At 33.7% G+C, this 17,623-nt stretch overlaps 2 protein-coding genes and 1 long non-coding RNA gene across 4 annotated transcripts; 2 read left to right on the top strand and 1 right to left on the bottom strand.

Annotated features, from left to right (window-relative positions):
* Nucleotides 1-246: 246 nt before the first annotated feature.
* LOC107644369 (kinesin-like protein KIN-13B) lies at nt 247-5,646 on the bottom strand. The gene is made up of 12 exons (XM_016348207.3): nt 5,030-5,646; nt 4,793-4,939; nt 4,343-4,492; nt 4,114-4,215; nt 3,264-3,341; nt 3,093-3,174; nt 2,506-2,665; nt 2,123-2,425; nt 1,730-1,948; nt 1,127-1,625; nt 978-1,043; nt 247-900 (listed from the first exon to the last, which is right to left on the bottom strand). The coding sequence occupies exons 1-12, from the start codon at nt 5,114-5,116 to the stop codon at nt 721-723; spliced, it is 2,073 nt and encodes a 690-aa protein (XP_016203693.1). The 5' UTR covers nt 5,117-5,646; the 3' UTR covers nt 247-720.
* Nucleotides 5,647-6,568: 922 nt separating this feature from the next.
* LOC110262594 (uncharacterized) lies at nt 6,569-7,974 on the top strand. 2 transcript variants are annotated; one of them, XR_015883527.1, is made up of 2 exons: nt 6,569-7,240; nt 7,710-7,974. It is a non-coding gene; the product is annotated as an uncharacterized LOC110262594 (long non-coding RNA). The 2 variants fall into 2 exon arrangements; XR_002347424.2 differs by having other exon boundaries at nt 7,707-7,974.
* An 8,615-nt stretch (nt 7,975-16,589) lies between these two features.
* Nucleotides 16,590-17,199, top strand: LOC148566170 (uncharacterized protein At2g29880-like). Its single transcript, XM_088487411.1, has 2 exons — nt 16,590-16,934; nt 17,137-17,199. Exons 1-2 carry the CDS (start codon nt 16,590-16,592, stop codon nt 17,197-17,199), a joined length of 408 nt encoding a protein of 135 aa, XP_088343537.1.
* The last annotated feature ends 424 nt before the right edge of the window (nt 17,200-17,623 follow it).

The raw sequence follows: 17,623 nt of genomic DNA, 5'->3' as shown, positions 1-17,623 counted from the left end.
GGCCATTCACTTGTCAGCACAAGACCACTAGACACCCAGAACCAGTTTGTTTTGGTTTCTATTTTCGTTCTTAATATTTTCGATTTTTAGAATTGTGTGAACAAAGTGAAAATCATAAAATTTTATCTTTTATTTTCACTTCTTTCACAAATTTCTAAAAAAGAAAATACAAAAAATGAAACCAAAAGTACTTCTACTTTTCCCTTAATACAAAACTAACCCTGGGGTTTAATATTATCATAAAAGGAAGGGAAAGATAAGGGGGATACATTGAATGTGATATAGTATATAACAAGACACGATGACAAGTATGCCATGGTCAAATCCATCAAGGAAGACGGTACATAAATTAAAAAATACAATAATATAAATTGAGAATAAAGATTCAACTATTCAAGGTTGCAAGACTAGCAACCCCCCAACAGGGAATTCGACTGTATAATGTACACTCCTCGGATTGCGAAAATTGTGGATGCCCATCTGCATACCGTTCAATTCATTTCAAGCCACAGTAGTGGCTTGTCTGAGGATTTAGGGCAAAGAACAAAGACAAAGACAAGGGTGATTCCCATTTCTGAACTCCAGAACCACAATAATCTTGTGAACATTCTTAACTAAAACACATGAGAAACAATCCATTGCAGTGAAGATCTCAGCAACAATAAGTGAAAAGTATTGCACATCCACAACACAAACACACCAAGCATGACCTCATTAACACTATAAGTTACCAGGAGACATGAAAACGTTATACTCATTTAAGCGTCTCTGAAATTGAGCCAACTGCGTCTGCAATTGAAGGATTCCTGCAGCCTTTTGTGACAAAATGGTATTCAATTTAGTAATGTAATCATCCAAATGATTTCCTGGTTGGTCAGCTTCAACAAGCAAATTCATCTCCTGCATAAAAATTGCATTAAAGCAAACAACCAAGCTAGGCAACGCACTGAACTAAGCAATCAGAGATTCATACACACCTCCTTAACAATGTCTATTGTTTCCTCCACTTGTCTCCGATGAGCAGTTACAAGATCTTCCTCTTCCTAATCACCAAGCAAAACAAGCACCATTCAGTACTTCAATAGTCGCAGATATTATATCAAAATATGGCATAAAATAAACATACCTTCAATAGGGCATTTAAATCATCATCAGGAACAGAATGATTAGCCTCAAATTGTGGCGGATTTACATGTTTAACACACGATTCAATCTTCCTCTTGTCCTCCAAACTAGATAACTGGCTGCCATCCACCCTCTTATTAGTTTTTCTTGTTCTGTCTTGTTCATATATTGGTCCTGGATAATCAATTCCATTTTCAGCTTTGTCATTTTGACTGCCTCTTTGACCTCTTTGTAAATCAGAAAACACAGATGATGCCAAATTTCCACCAGTCCTACCACTTGGAACACGATCCACAATCATTGGAGGAGAAGGTTCTCTTTCAAGTTGTTTGGACCAACCAAATCGGTTCTTCTCATTATATACATTGGTTGCTTCATCCTCGAAGGTATCATCCTGAGATAAAATTGAAGACCCAGAATTCAATACAGTTGAGTCTCTAACATTTGACGAAGAAACAGGATCCTTTTTGGAGTTGTTCCCTTTTGACAGGCTCTTTACCCTGGAGTATGACAGTCCATTAGTATATTATTCTCATTTTGGTATTTGATATAATCTGATCAACCACTTCCTTATCAGAAACTTTTCAAAGTTCAAACTATATACCTGTCAGCATATCTCAAAGTGTTGAGAGTATGCTCACACGACCCTGAGCTTGGAGAAATGCATGATATCATCACAGTACGTGAGTCACCGACAAAAGAGTCTCGCAGAACTTCAGTCAATTTACTTCCTCTGAATGGGATATGCCCTTGGTCATTGTCTAGAGCTCTGATGCATTCTTTTAATGCAAGTAAGCTTTTATTAATCTCAGCACCTTCAATTCTGTACCATAAAATAAAAATCAGTTCAAGGAAACTAAAATAGGGAATCTAACAATGTAAACTCTAGGACAAACACATTACATCATATGATAAGTCTCCCAGTTATTCGAAGGAAATATGTAATGGAAGATAATAATTTAAGAATTTTATATTTGGAGGGGTGAAAAATCCCTACCTAGTCTGTTTATCATTATCTGTTGTATCTGCACCGCGTTCACTTCCAGCAAGATCTATAAAGGATAGCTTGCCAACAATTCGAGCAGGCTTTGATTCCGTCAAATCAGTTGATCTCTTGATACAAAGCTGAAGTATAGCATGTGATCTAGATGACTCCTCATTTGCGCCAGTTGTACCAGTACTTCTTGCAGCATTTCCTTTTTCAATAAGTTCCTTGATTGTCTCAACTTTAGCTACTCCGTATTCTTGGAGGCCAACAATGCACACCTGCTGTTTCCCATCCTCCCTCATGAAAAGTTTTCTGCAAAATGAAAATATAAAAAATTAGGCAAACAACCTCAAACATAGACTTTTTCTAGCCCACAAGTATATCTGACTTACTTTCGATCATTGAGGAGATCAAATACTTTACCCCCATATATTTCAAAAAAACTAACATTCAACTGGAAACCCTGGTTCCGATAAGTATGGTGCATTAGCCTCAAAATATCTTGAGATGCTTTCAGAGGCAATGGTTGCATAGTGTATGTCTTCCCACTTCCTAGAAAATAAATTAACAAGATATCAAACATAAACATCAGTTATGGGGTTGAAAATACATGAAGTAGAATAGTTGCACAAGTAAGAGATAGGCAGAGTGAGTTTATAGAGTTTGCAGAACAAAAAACTTGAAAGTGAAAATAATAGAGAAACGTAGATTATTAGGTAGTCAGTATGGATCCAGATAATTTCTAATGGCCTAGAAAAAAAAAATTAACATCTTTACTCATAAAGCAAAAAAATATACTTTGAAATATTTAAGAACGGTCAACATTTCATCATCAAAATATTGTGTTTGGATAGAACATTTTCAGTTGAGCTATATATTGTCGAAATATATTCCTCAATTTTACGATTCAGAAATCAGTGTTCAATGTATGCTCTCATAGGACATTTTTAGTATATAAATATAAAAAATAAATAAATACCAGTTTGGCCATATGCAAAGCAAGTTGCTTTTGTTCGCTGGAAAATCAGTGGAACTACTGGCTCCACGGTCTCTGCATATACCTAGAGAGAAAGAATGTAACCAGTCTAGTAAAACCAGCGAATTATTACTCAATGTGGTAAGAAGAACCACCAGTATATTAAATACTCACATTATCATTTGAAACACCTTCATTCAGCACAGCATCAAAAACAAACTCATGTTTCTCAACATATTCCGTTAAGTCAACCTGCAGAGTGAAAACATAGTGTGGAACACTCAAGAAGTAGAGGATGAATTCTTTTACTTCAATGCGTTACAAAAATGCCTCAGCATCAGCCAGAAAAATGTTGACCTTAGTTAATAATCGTCTTCCTTATGGTTTTTGTAAGGTGTAGTGCAATTTGAATTAACACGCAATAGGCATTGATCACTTTACGAGAATGATTATTAGTGGCAGCTGGTTTGAACTACATTGAAGTATTACCAACAAAAGTTTTACATGCTTAGGCTTTACTTTTAATATTTTGCTTGCTACGGCACTGGAGCTTATATCTGTTGAATGCTATTGGAGCAAACAAAGCACAACACACTTTATATGTGGGAGTTCAAGTCTAGTGTATGAACTCAAAGCTGCAGAGGGACATTATTTTATCGGTTTTGCTATGTGACCAGCTTCTCTTTAACTAACAATCAGCTAACAAAGTAGAGGAAGAGCAAAAATTAAGGGAGGGGAAGAGAAATTTAAAGAAAAAGAGAAATGGTAGCCGATTGTTGGCTGAAAAAAAGTTGATTCCCAATCTTTCCCCATTATCCTATTATGTTCAGTAGTTTGGTTGACTCGTGAAATTCTTAAGCATTCTGTATTCTGTATTACTTATAAAATTTGCACTAAATATTATTACAAAAGTAGCATAGACTTCAATGTACTGAGCTTGATTATATAACTTCGATAACAATTTCAGTTCAGAATTCATGCTGTGAAGACACATTTCCTAAGAAAACCTACAACAGACTCTCACCTTTAGTTTTCTTTCGTGAACTGTAAGAGAATTTGAATCTATGGTAATAATATCCTCCTCTTTCTTTGCTATTTCCTTCTTATTTAGCGGTCTCTTCCGAACCTGAAGCAGCAAGTAGCATTCTCAATCAACATGTAACTGCTAAAGTAACTAAAAGAACATTGATTAGCATCAAACAAAATGCAAACTACAAGAAGCATAGAAGAGAAACATGCAACACAAAGCATACCACAACTTTGATCTTAGCAACATTGTTTGCTCTCTCTTTATCTGTGGAGGAACTCCTAAGGACTTGGCTCTCAGACAAGCCGCGGAATTTGGTTCCAAGTCTGCTGCCACCGAGAATGTCCTCAGCCGAGTCATCAAAAAAAATTTGTCCCTGAATATTACCAAAATTTAAACACTCATTTTGTGAAACATTAAGACATCCATTGAGAGAATCAACTTGGAATTCCCAGCCACTTTACATGCTAACAAAATAAACCAACCAGCAATTAAGAAACAACCATTAACATTAAAATTATGCTCAATAAAGCAACTCAGCTTAATTTCAAACTAAATTGAATTAAAACAAAACTTTAATGCTTAAGCTTTTACACAGAGACAACATGTTCAGCTAAATGACTCTTTGATTCATAACAGAAAATAAGCTTAATCCAAACACACACCGTAACCGAACCTCAGGTAAAAGCTCAGTATTGAAGGAATGCAGGTCAAGGAGGCCACTGGTGAAAACACGATCATCGTCGTTCTTCCTCAAGCTCGAAGATCGAGTCCCTAACCACCCTTGAAATGCTCCTCCTCCACCACCGTAAGACCCTAACTCCTGCAAAGCAAACCACGATTCATTAGCATAGCTCGTTTGAATTCTTTCGACACATAAGATTTCCATACAAACGAAAAACCTCTCTCTCACCTGCTGAAACCATCTCCCGCGAGAGGTTGTATCGAAGATGAAGGTGTCGGAGCTCTGACGCTGATGGTGCGAGCTCGACCGCGGCATCTATGGAGGAAAATCCGACGACGGAGAGAACGACAGTGCGGAATCTGAGCAGGTGGTTGGTGAGGATACTTGATTGCTTCTATTTTAGATGCTGGCTCTGCTTTCTTTTCTTTTCTTTTCTTTTCTTTTCTCTTCTTTTTTTCTTCCTCTGCTTTTCTTGGGAAACAAACAGTGGTTTTAGGCGTGAGAGGAGGAAGTCGAAGACTCGAAGGGGAAAGGAAAAGGAAAAGGAAAATGATTTTGAAAATTGAAAAGGAGAAGAGCTGAACACTGGTTGGTTGAGGAAGCGCGTGGGCGGGGTCTATTTGTTTTTCAAAAGAGGGAGGACCGAGCCGGTAGTCATGGACCATGCAGCTTTGGGGTTTATTCAATATTGACTTTATGAAACCCCACTTGAAAGTTTTGAATGCTTGACCACGCGCTGTGGGTTGGAATATCGAACACGCTCGCGTCTGAAGTATAAAGCAGCCCGGTGAGGTGAGTGACTAGTTGTTGGTCAGATAAGGTGGGTCAAATGTCAAGTATCATAATAACCCTATCCGCAAATATCCAATTCGATTCACTTGGTTTGAATAAGGTTTATAATTCGATAAACTAATTATTTATGAACTATAAAATAATTAAATATTAATATTTAATTAAAAATAATTAATTTATTATTAGTCGAATCGAATAAAATCGGTGTAAAATTTTAGAATATGGATAAAATTAAAATAAAATTTGAGTTTTAAAATAAAGTTAAACTCGTGGATTGCCAGCCCTTTGTATCACAGGGTACACAGACTGGGGGCGGCGCTAATGAGGGTCATGTCGCCGACCAGGCTCTGGTCCTCCCGCTATAGTACGTTGCTCTTAGCATGAGTCGTAACTCATAACAAGCTGTGTTTTTTTTTTTTACCCTTTTTTGGAAGGGTTTCTTTTTGTTTCAAAATGGTACTTTATATTTGGATCCAACAAAAGTGTCTACTGGATTGGGCCAACCAGGGAACTTATTAACCTAATCCATAAAATTCGAGTTTTGTTGAAAAAATTTAGGGTAGATTTCGAATTTTTGATAATCTCTTCATGTAGTATAACATTCCTGCTTGTCTCCATTAGATGCTAAGTAAAAATTAAACACTATATTTGACAATAAGTAAAAAAATTAAGAGATATTTAATCATGGATGAAAAAGAATCAATTTAGTCAATTTTAGTCAAGATAACTAAGGAATGGGTAAAGTTAGGTAGAGTCAAAATTGATCCAACTCAATCCATCATAGACAGCTAAACAAATCTAATCCAACCATGACATATTACTTGTTTTGATTAGCCATTCTAAATCGCATTTCAATTGTGACAAAATTGGATAGATAAAAGTGGTCTCTCTTAATGCATTAGCATTACTGCAACATAGTTTAAAGTCACGTGACAACTACAAGCAGGTTATTTTCTACTTAACCATGTCCGGTATAAGTTTTTATCTGGTTCTGAAAACTGAACCGGACCGGTTGGTTCAACTAGATTAACTGAGAACCGGTTATCTAACCGGTCTGGATAAAGCCAAAAATCATTTAACAAAAAATCGGTGAAAAAACCAGTCAAATCGACAGTTAACCGGTGAACCAATAGAATCATCCGGTTTTTTAGCGGGTTTTCTGGTTTAAAAGTAAACCCTTAAACGGTGTCATTTTGTCTAAAAAAAAAAAGAAAGCCTGAACGTCTGAACCCCACATAGCCCCAGCCCCTTTTGTTCAGTCCCTCACCTAACCACACTTCAACCCTAATTTCCTTCCAATCTTCCTCCAACTCCAACGAAGAGCAGCCGCCACCATCACCGCTATCCACTCCTCATCGTGGGTTGTCGGTGCTTCTCCCCTCCTCGCCCTGCTCCTCATCGTTTCTGGCCGTCACCTCTTCTCTGCTTCCGTCAGTCTTTCCGTTGCTGCCTCTTTGCTCTGCACCGTGTCTCGTCACCGTTGCAGACATTGCTTCTCCTTGCCGTCGTCGCCTCTCAAAGATCTGCTTGGAGCTGTTGACGTCACAGTCTCTGTCGTCGTTGTCCTCGAGCCCTCTCTCCTTCTCTTTCTGTCCGAGCTGAATTTTTTTCCTCCTTGTCGTCACGTCCCTTCCTCCCTCGTTGCTGGTAAGCGTGCTACTTCAATTTATGATGTTGCTGATTTTCTGAAATAATGGTTATTTTGAATGATTCTGTTGAATTTTTTTTTTGCAGAATTAATTTTGTTGATGGAATTCTGAGTTGGGGTTGATGGTTAATTTTAACAGTGGTTGTTAATTTTGTTAATTTTGTGTTCTGAGTTTTGGGTTGGGGGGTTGGTGATATAATTCTGAATTTAATTTGGATGCTGATTGCTGAGTATGAATTCTTTGTTTATTTTTTCTGTTTTTGGATTTTTTAACTTTGGATGGTGAGTTCTCTGTGTTTGGATTCGAGTTTTTATTGTTGAATATTTGATTAGAAGTTGTTAAAATTTTTGTGATTCTGAATTTTTTGTTGCTGGTGGTTTGACTTTCCATGTAAGTTTGTTATTCTGATTTCTTTTTTGTGATTCTTGAACATGATCTTTTGGGTTCTGGCCTCCAAAAACAAGAAGTGTATGTTGTTGCCAAGGATGTGATTAGAGGTAAAGGGGAATTGCTCTGAGATGATGAACCTGGATAGAAGAATTATGTAGCACCAGTTTATTGTTGTGCAAAAAGTCAGAGAGAGTGAAAGAGAATTTGAGAATGAAGAAAGAAATTAATTTAATTATGATCTGTAGGTTTCTTTTACACTGAAATAGACAAATTTTTATAATAAGTTCCTTTAGTTTCTATAATATTTACATGTATATTAAATTTTATTAATTTTATTATATATTTTATTTAAAACGATTTAACCACGGTTCAACCCCATTGAACCATTGAACCATTGAACCGGTCACTTGATCAGTTCAATGACCGATTCGGTTCTCGCAACCTTGGTTTTTATCATTAACTAACTGAAGCTAAGTTCTATAAAAAAAGCTCAGTGGATAATAAAAGTTTAATTATTCTGTAGATTTTTATAGTTTCACTAAATTTTTAATTAAGTTTTTATATTTTTTTTTAATTGGGTCTCTTTATATATTTTTTTTTTAATTTAGTCTCTATTAACATTAAATGTCAAAAAATGTTAGTAAATTATGAAATTATTTGTATACCTTTAGGGACCCAATTGAAAAGAAAAAAATTATAAGGACCTAATTAAAAATTTGGTAAAACTATAAATATTTAATGAAAAATATTCATATAATCTCTTTTATTTTGTTACTATTATTCTTTTACTTATTTATATACAAATTGTATAAAAAATCTGGTTTATCTGTTTGTAGCTTCTTTTTATATCATACGGGCATACGACAGTAGCAGCCAAAATCTTAATCTCAGTATTGAACATAGCGGCATAACTTTATTAGTCATATTAGGAATTTACAAGATCACTTCTCAAATCTCAACACAGTTCAATAACTACAACATTCAATCAATGAATCGGTTTTCATCCAAAATAGCTCAAATTTTTGTTAAACAAATAGATATAACATACTCAATCAACTAAAAAAGAAGAAATTATCACTATATATTTGAATAATAAGTAGAATCTACTACACTACAACAAATTTAAACAACAATGAATTAAAAAGGCAGACATGATTTACTTATACAATTTGAACAATTTTAAAACAGAACACTTATACTGATTATTTAGGTAGAATATTTGAAATTGATACTTTATTGACCAAAGAATCTTATCAAAAGCATTTGATGTTGGCTCTTCTTTGATCTTTCTTCCAACTGAAAATGCAGGATGATTAGGAATAGAAAATGTTGTCTCACTTGCTAGCATAACAACCACTGTGTGCATCTTCTTGTACAAACAATAAACCAGTATGTAACCTTAGATTTTCAAAACCAACTAAGCTCTCAATCCACATTTATAATCTAATTATACTACAAACTCTATAAGAACATAAAATTCCCCTTCTTTTCTTCCTAAATCCATCTGAATTCTAAAGCATTCATCTTTCATATTCATATTCAAATAATATAAACTGACCATTCAGAGATGAAGGAAGTATGGTCCATTGACTCACTAGAGACATCCTCATGCTTAGAATGCTTCTCCTTCCCACCCACCAAACTCCACGAGTTCCCAACCGCGGTAGTCTGTGGTGGCACGTCAATTAAGACAACGCTCCTGGCACCAATCTTAGCACCTTCACCAATCCTCACGTTGCCGAAAATTGTGGCACCGACACCAATCAGCACACCATCACTAATCTTGGGGTGCCTATTGATGCGTGAGCATCTTTCCTATCTTTTTCTAGTGAATTTGCATCTAACTTGTTGAGTTTAATTAAGAATTAATTATATTTTAGCCACTATGGATGCTATTTTGAGTTTTGTGCAATTTTATTCATTTTAGGTAGCATTCGGATGGATTTGATGAAGTTTCTGCAGAGAAAGAGAAGAAGCCAAGGAGATGACCAGCGAATACCGACGCGGACGCATGGCTCACGCGACCGCGCGGAATGGAGGAAATCGCAATGACGCGATCGCGTGCCTGACGCGAATGCGTGGACTGAAATCTGCACAAATGACGCGAACGCGTGGACGACGCGGACGCGTCACATGAGCGATCTGCAGAATTGACAGAAAATGCTGGGGGCAATTTCTGGGCTGTTTTAACTCAGTTTTCAGCCCAGAAAACACAGATTAGATGCTGCAGAATGGACAAATCAAGTTGTCCTCACCCATCAGTTGAAGACTTGTTAATTAATTCGAATTTAAATTCAAATCTTAAATTAGGAAAAGATATTATTTTAAGTTTAATTTTAAATATTAGATTTTAAATTTATTAGGATTAGTTATAAAAAGGGACCTGATGCCATCAGATTGGAACTCTGTACATTTTACCAGAATCCTAGTTTTCTTCTCTGAACTATGAGCAACTAATCCTTCATTGTTAAGGTTAGGAGCTCTGTCTATTTCTATGGATTAATTTTATTACTTTTTCTATTTTAATTCATGTATGAATTTATAATTTAAGAATTGTTTTCGCTCTTTATCTTATGAATTTGGATGGAACGGAAGTATGACCCTCTTTCTATTTGAGTTCTTGTAAAACTTGGAAAAGCTCTTTACTTGAACAACAGCTTGAAAACAATTTCTACTAAATTTTAATTATCTGAATTTAACAGGATACTTGATATATAATCCTTTTACTTCTTGGATAATTAGAGTTTTTGTGGCATATAAACTAGAAATTGATTATCACCCTCTAATTGGAATTAATTGACCAAGGAATTGACAGTTAATGAATTTTAGAGGAGACTAGAAAGGTCTAAGGAATTAGGGTCTAGTCACATACAGTTTGCCATAAATTAAATCCTGCATAATTAAATTAGTTAGTAAGAAAAGTTAATCCGGAAAAATAGATAACTCTGAAACCTTAACTATTTTTTCCATATTTTCTTTCCAATTTATTTACTTTACTATTTTAATTTCTGCACGATTGAATATTCAAATAATCTTTTCTATTTGTCTAACTAATCCTATCAAACACTATTGTTGCTTAATCCATCAATCCTTGTGGGATCGACCCTTACTCACGTAAGGTATTACTTGGTACGACCCGGTGCACTTGCCGGTTAGTTAGTGGGTTGCAAATACCGCACCACCTATCCCCACCAATCTTACCGGTACTATCGAGGGTCACATAGTGCAAAATGGAGACAATGTTGCCAATCACTGCAGTCTCTCCAACCACCAAATTTAAACACAAGCAGAAAACTGGAATATAAATATATATACCAAATTTGAACAATTGGTGATAAAAATGGAAAACTCTGAAAGTAAAGCAGAAATGAAGAACAAATTCACAATTTGAGAAACAAACAGAAGTTGCAAACAATTAAGTAAAACTGAAATTGAACTATAAATTCACACAACTTAAGAATTCACAGCTTGAGAGACAGGGTCTGAAAACAACTAGAAAAAACTGAAATTGAAGCACAAATTCACACAATTTGAGAACACAATAATAATAGTAATCAATTTTAATGTCACATGTTTTGGCAGATCGAGGAGAGGCGTAGTGCGGCGAGGCGAGGTGAGGCGTGGCGAGAGACGCGAGGGCTGCGACGGCCAAACAGTGCAGAACAGAATAGCGCAGAGAGAAGAAGGCGACGGACGGACGACGACGGATATGAATGAAGACGACGAACTGACGGAGGAGAAACGAGAGCACATGATCATCAGAGAGCAGCTGCTTAAGGCTTTTTTTTTTCTTTTGGACAAAATGCTAAGGATGTTTTTGGTATTTTGAAAAAACAGATGTATGTTTAACTAGTTATTTTAATTCAATTATAAGAATATTCATTTTTTAAATAGAATATTCTATTATCTTAAACGTTATTCTCATGGCAGGGACTTAATTAAAAAAAAAATTAACGACAAAAATCCAATTAAAAAGAAAAAAGTATAGGGACCTAATTGAAAATTTGGTAAAATTATAGGAACTTGCGGAGTAATTAAACCGATAATAAACACTTACATTTAATGTTATCAAATTGGTTTTTCAATTGAGATGATTTATTAACTATAGATGTCATTATAAGTCCTGCATTTTTTAAAAGTAAGGTCTTTATGATGATTAAGGGTTAACTTAGTAAATTGTTTTGAAAAAAGTGTTTATATCTTTTAAAAGTACATACATTTTATTTTATATTTAATAATTAAAAAAAATTATGTACTTGTGTTTATAATTTTTAATAAATTTAAGTACTTTTGGAAATATTTAAAGAGATAACATTTAAAGACGTGTTTTTAAAAATTATATTATATTTATTAAAATAAAAAAAATATAATATCATTTTATATATTAATAAATATTAAAATTTATTTTTATATTTATGTTTATATGATCTTTATAAAGTTTAAAATTTTAGTTTACTAAACAAAATTATTATTGTTTGTACTTATCGAAAATCATTTTGATTGAAAAAACATGAATGCATAATATGAGAGTAAGAGACTAATCTCTATTTTACAAGTATAGGCACACTTAGAAAATATAAAGGGATACTACAATATAAAAAAAAAGTAAGACTAATTAAAATTGAGTTAATATTCAATTTGATTCTTAAAATTTGATATTAGATTCAAATTGACCCCTAAAATTATAATGAATTTAATTCGGTTTTCAAAATTTATAATATTAATTTATGTTAGTTTTTGAATTGGTTTTTGTAAATAGCATGTTGATTTTGCACATTAATTTACTAGAATTTTTAGATTTTATGTGACTAAAACCTACTAAATATCTTAGAAGTTTGATTGGCTTCCCAACATCCAGAGACGGATACACAAGGACAAGTTGAGGCCTCTCCCCCCCCTACGCTGTGTTTGTTTAGGGGGAAATAGGGGGGAATTGAAAATGAACGGAAAAAAAAAGGAAGGAAATGTGAAGTTTCACTTGTTTGGGAATGAAAGAAAATGTAAAGGGAAAATAACAACAGTAACAAAAAGTGATAGGGACCCACCAAAAACTTTTCTCTCCAAGTAAGGCGAGAAAATGGAAAGAAAATTCATTTCACTGCATCATTTTCAAACCCTACCCTTCTGAAGCTCTGAAGACTCTTCTTCAACCTATTCAGCTGTGCATGCTACCCACTTTCAACACTATCAACTAGTGCAAGTGTTACTAACGTCCATTCCTCCACCACTTCTCAATCATTTTGGTCACGGCATCTTGCATCTACGGGTCAAATCTGGTAAGTTTTCCATGTTACTCTTATTTCACCTTTCATTCTTTATTAGCTTTATAGATCTGTGGGTTTCAGCTTCAACTTTGCAGTATAGGAACAAAGATTACATTTTAGTTTGAATTATGAGTTTGTTAATTTTCATGCCTATAAACTGTTTGATAAAATATTCCAGTGAAAACATGCAAAGGTATTGAGATCTAACTTAATCAGAGTTAAAAAAATTAATGTGTGTATATACTATAGATAAATTTTTTATGTTGCTCTTATTTTTTATTTGATGCTATATGTTGATGGATTTGTGTTTGTGATTTAATCTTGAAGTATATGAACAGGGATTATATTTTGGTTAGATTTATTACTTTGTTAATTTTCATGTATGTAAACTGCTTGATCAAATGCTCCAATAAAAAAATGCTTATTCATACTTTGTTAACTTTTATGCCTATAAATTGCCTGATAAAATGCTCCAATCGAAATATAACTGCTAAAGTAAACTTAGTTTAGGTAAACTAATTGATTTCGTTGGACACAAAATTCATGCTAATATAACCATAGCTTATTTATTTTGGTTTGAATTTTGATAAAAGACTTTCATCTTGCTATGATATAGGTTAAAATATTTTTATAAAACATTTTATAAAATAATAGTTTTGCGAGAATATTTAATATTATTTTATAAAACATATTAAAATAAGAGATAGGATACGTTCAAATATTTTCTAGAAAAAGCCCTGCCTGCAATGCTAAATTTAGCGGTGATTCTGTTTGTGAAAAATATAAGTAAATATTTTTCAGAAAAAAAAGATAAATATAAATCTAGAACAAGAACTTTGCACCTAGCTATTATACTAACCATCATTGTTCGTACATTCAAGCTAGAAACATATTAGTCATTATATTTTGATTTTCACGAATTTGAGGGGAAAAAAATAGAAATCTTCAATAATTGAATATGTTTAAATTTTCGTTCATACAAAATTATTATTATTTGGGAGCTCAATTATTAAAAATGATACGAATTAACAACTTACCTTTCACCGCAAAGTAAACTTGTTCCACCGTACTTGTTCACAAATTTGCTCCATAATCTACACTTTTATAACTATTCAGCTAATTTATTTACTTGTACACAAAATTCATAACTAATTCTCACATGAATAGGTGTTGAAGTTGATTAAAATAATTTTTTTTAATCTAAAAAGGACAACTAAAAAAACGTTAAGCAATTTTAAAGGATTTGATTAAGTTAATTTATGATATAACATATAACAAATTAATTACTATCTTCATGTGAATAGTCTATATATGTAAAAAAAAGATATCTTTCTTCATCATGACTATCAAAGAGTCCATTACTTTATCTGTTTCAAGTTCAACAAATAACTTTGGAAAGTTGCAAGGCACTTTGCATATGCCGTCTCTGACCAAATTCAAGTTTAGCTTAGATTTTTCTGCTTGTTTTTCACTAAGATAAGATCTTTAATATGGTCTCTTGTTTAATACTTTTCTTCTAAAATACTATTTTTTATATATCCATAAGTTTTTTTTATTTTTATGTAAATTTATACCCAAAACCACATTAACAGCTATTACTTGCTTTCATTTTCTGTTTTTTATTTTTTTTTTTATTTTTTCTTTCATATGTAGTTTATGTTTAAATTTTTTTGAACGGTATAAAAAATTGTTATCTTTCAACTGGTTGAGATTCTTTTACACTTAATTATATTCTTCGATTAGGAGGTCATATATATTAATACTAGTTATTTAACTGCATTGCTTGTGCTTTACATATGATGCTATCTTTTTTTGTTTTTGTTCGTATTGTAAATCTACGATATGTACATTTGAAACTACAAAATGCTTGTTAAATGGATAAGGCTGATCATGAAGAAAGTTTTTTGGTCCCCAATATGGAAGACATCTTTAATTGTGATTTCCCACTAAACCTTTCCTTTAAGTTCAGGGTCGATAATCAGGAAAATATGTTAACCCTTGAAAACCAAGAACGTATATTAACAGTTTTGAGGGAGGATTGGAAAAGACGACAGAAATTATGCACAATAACACTGATATGTTACATCGTGCACATGTTATATTTATTGAGATTTATGTCTACGCGGGTTGACAAATCCATCTCCCATAAATTGGTTGGGCGAGAACAAATTCGAGCTACTTTAATGCAACAGTTAAGAGAAACTCATAGGTGTCGTGACATCCTACGCATGGGCCCTGATGCATTTCTTCAATTGTGTGAGAAATTAAGAGCAACACGTCAAGTGAGGGATACAAAACATGTTACAGTAGAGGAGCAAGTTGCTAGGTTCTTGTATATAATAGCTCATAATGTGAAAACTAGAACCGTTTCTTTTTTCTACCACCGGTCTGGAGAAACTGTTAGCCGCCACTTCCATGCTTTGTTAGGGGCAATTATTTTACTAGAAGATGAATTTCTTCGACAACCATCTGCATCCATTGTTTCTCCGGCGATCCTTCACAATCATAGATTTTATCCTTATTTCAGGGTATTGACATGTACAATTACATGAATAAATAATTTTGATTGATATATACATTTTCATGTTACTTTATTAAATAATGGACTATTATTTAGGATTGTATTGGAGCTATAGATGGAACACATTTTTGTGTCAAAGTACCCATAGCGGATCAACCTAAATTTCGAGGGAGAAAAGACTGGCCGACACAGAATGTATTAGCTGCATGTGATTTTGATATGAAGTTCACTTATGTATTAACGGGTTGGGAAGGAACAGCATCTGACTCAAAAGTTCTTAAGAATGCATTATCGAGGGATGATAATTTTAAACTTCCACGAGGTTAGCATGTACATAAAACTATATTGTCTCATTAGTAGGTAAAGATTAGTAGTTTGTGTGTTTATACTAAATTAATCATTTTTAATGATGGATTCTGTAGAAAAATTTTACCTTGGGGATGCTGGATTTATGCTGAAGCATGGATTAATTACCCAATATCGAAGTGTAAGGTATCACCTAAAAGAGTATGCAAGCCGTGGCCCAGAAAATGAAAAAGAATTATTTAATCTTCGTCATGCTTCATTGAGAAATGTTATCGAAAGGTCATTTGGAGTTTTAAAGAAAAGATTTGCAATAATCACAAGTGGCACTGAACCACATTATGACTTTGAGACTATGACTGAAATTGTGCTAGCTTGTTGCATATTACATAACTTTTTAATGGGTGTAGATCCTGATCCACATCTCATAGCTCAAGTTGACCGAGAACTACAAGAAAATAATCCAGAAGAGGATGAAGTAGTTCGACATGAACAAGATGAAGACTATAGGTGGGGGGCATATTAAGGGATGAAATAGCTGCTCAAATGTGGGCTGACTATCAACTAGGACTCTGATCACTCATTTACAAAATTTTGCAAATAAAGTTATTAGTTGTATTATCTATGCGCTGAGTTGATTTTATAACTATGATTTGTTATTATTGAATTCATGTTACCTCTTGAAGTGTTATCATATTCTGTTTGAGGACTTTGGTTTGCACAAGTTGAATCACTTTGTCATATGTTGTACTTATGGAGTGTATTGAATCTTTATTTGTTGAATAATTGATAAGATAGTTTACAAATAGTTTGATTTAAGATTATGGATGTTATTTCTATCCACTTATTTTGTATATTGAGAAGTGTTAATGGCAAAGAGAGCATCATGCCAAGGTGAGGCCACTAGTCGGGATACTCTAAGATGGACCGACGAAATGGATACAACCTTCATTGATGCTTTGATTGAAGAATGCCGCAAAGGTAATAGAGTGGATGGCATATTTACTACAATGGCATATGACAACATACTTTTACTTTTGAGATCTATGTATGGTAACCACATCCGCAAAGAGAATCTTAAGAATAGACTCAAGACTTTAAAGGATCATTTTGGAGTTTGTTATGATAATTTTCATGGGCATAGTGGATTTTTCTGGAATCCAATTACAAAGATGTTTGAGGCTGAAGCTGAAGTCTGGGAAGAATTGATTAAGGTATACTTTATGCATTTACTCTCTTTTTGGGTATTAAATGTCACTAGTAATTATTGAAGAAGTATCTCAATAATATATCTTTACATATAGGCACAGTCATAGTAAATATTCTTCTATTTGATTTAAGAAAAACCAGAAGTGAAAAAGTGGATGCGTACTCCAATCAAACACTATAATAAACTATTTGAGATATATGGTACAGACAGGACAACAGGAAAACATGCTGAAAGTGCCAAAAAAAAGTGAAAAGGTGGGAAAAGAATAAAGAAAAAATTAACTTGAATGATGATGATAGTTTCTTAAATATGGAAGAGGAGTGGAATGAGGATCCAATTACTCCTCATACTACTAGTTTTACAATGGGTCATAGTCCTGAAATTGGTTTATCTAACCAATCAATTGGCTCTCAAGGAACATCATCAAGAGGTACTAAACACAAAACAACCATGAGTGATAAATTAGAATCAGAAATGGAAACAATGAGTAAAGGCATTCAAGCATTGACTGACATGATGAAAGATGGGAATCATTTTTATGAGAGATCAATTAATATTGCTGAAAAGTAAGTGTTAACAGCTGAAGAACAAGTGCATGTAGCTAAGGAGCAAGTTCAAATTGCTAAACAACAAGTGCAAATAGCTGAAAGGGGTCTTGTGATTCTTGAGCAAAGTAGGCCTCGCATTTACTCT

Source organism: Arachis ipaensis, chromosome B5 (assembly GCF_059453495.1).
Source record: "Arachis ipaensis isolate K30076 ecotype BB chromosome B5, ASM5945349v1, whole genome shotgun sequence".
Classification (NCBI taxonomy): Eukaryota; Viridiplantae; Streptophyta; class Magnoliopsida; order Fabales; family Fabaceae; genus Arachis; species Arachis ipaensis.
This window is presented reverse-complemented; position numbering and strand designations above follow the sequence as displayed.

Bases quoted from the DNA above. Each gene is read 5' to 3' on its own strand.
- LOC107644369 (XM_016348207.3), bottom strand. From the start codon at position 5,116: ATGCCGCGGTCGAGCTCGCACCATCAGCGTCAGAGCTCCGACACCTTC. The intron at 2,666-3,092 runs GTATTTATTTAT...TTTATTTTCTAG, and splicing joins CTTTGCATATGGCCAAACTG to GAAGTGGGAAGACATACACT. The intron at 1,949-2,122 runs GTAGGGATTTTT...TTTATGGTACAG, and splicing joins GATAATGATAAACAGACTAG to AATTGAAGGTGCTGAGATTA.
- LOC148566170 (XM_088487411.1), top strand. From the start codon at position 16,590: ATGGCAAAGAGAGCATCATGCCAAGGTGAGGCCACTAGTCGGGATACT. The intron at 16,935-17,136 runs GTATACTTTATG...TATATGGTACAG, and splicing joins TCTGGGAAGAATTGATTAAG to ACAGGACAACAGGAAAACAT.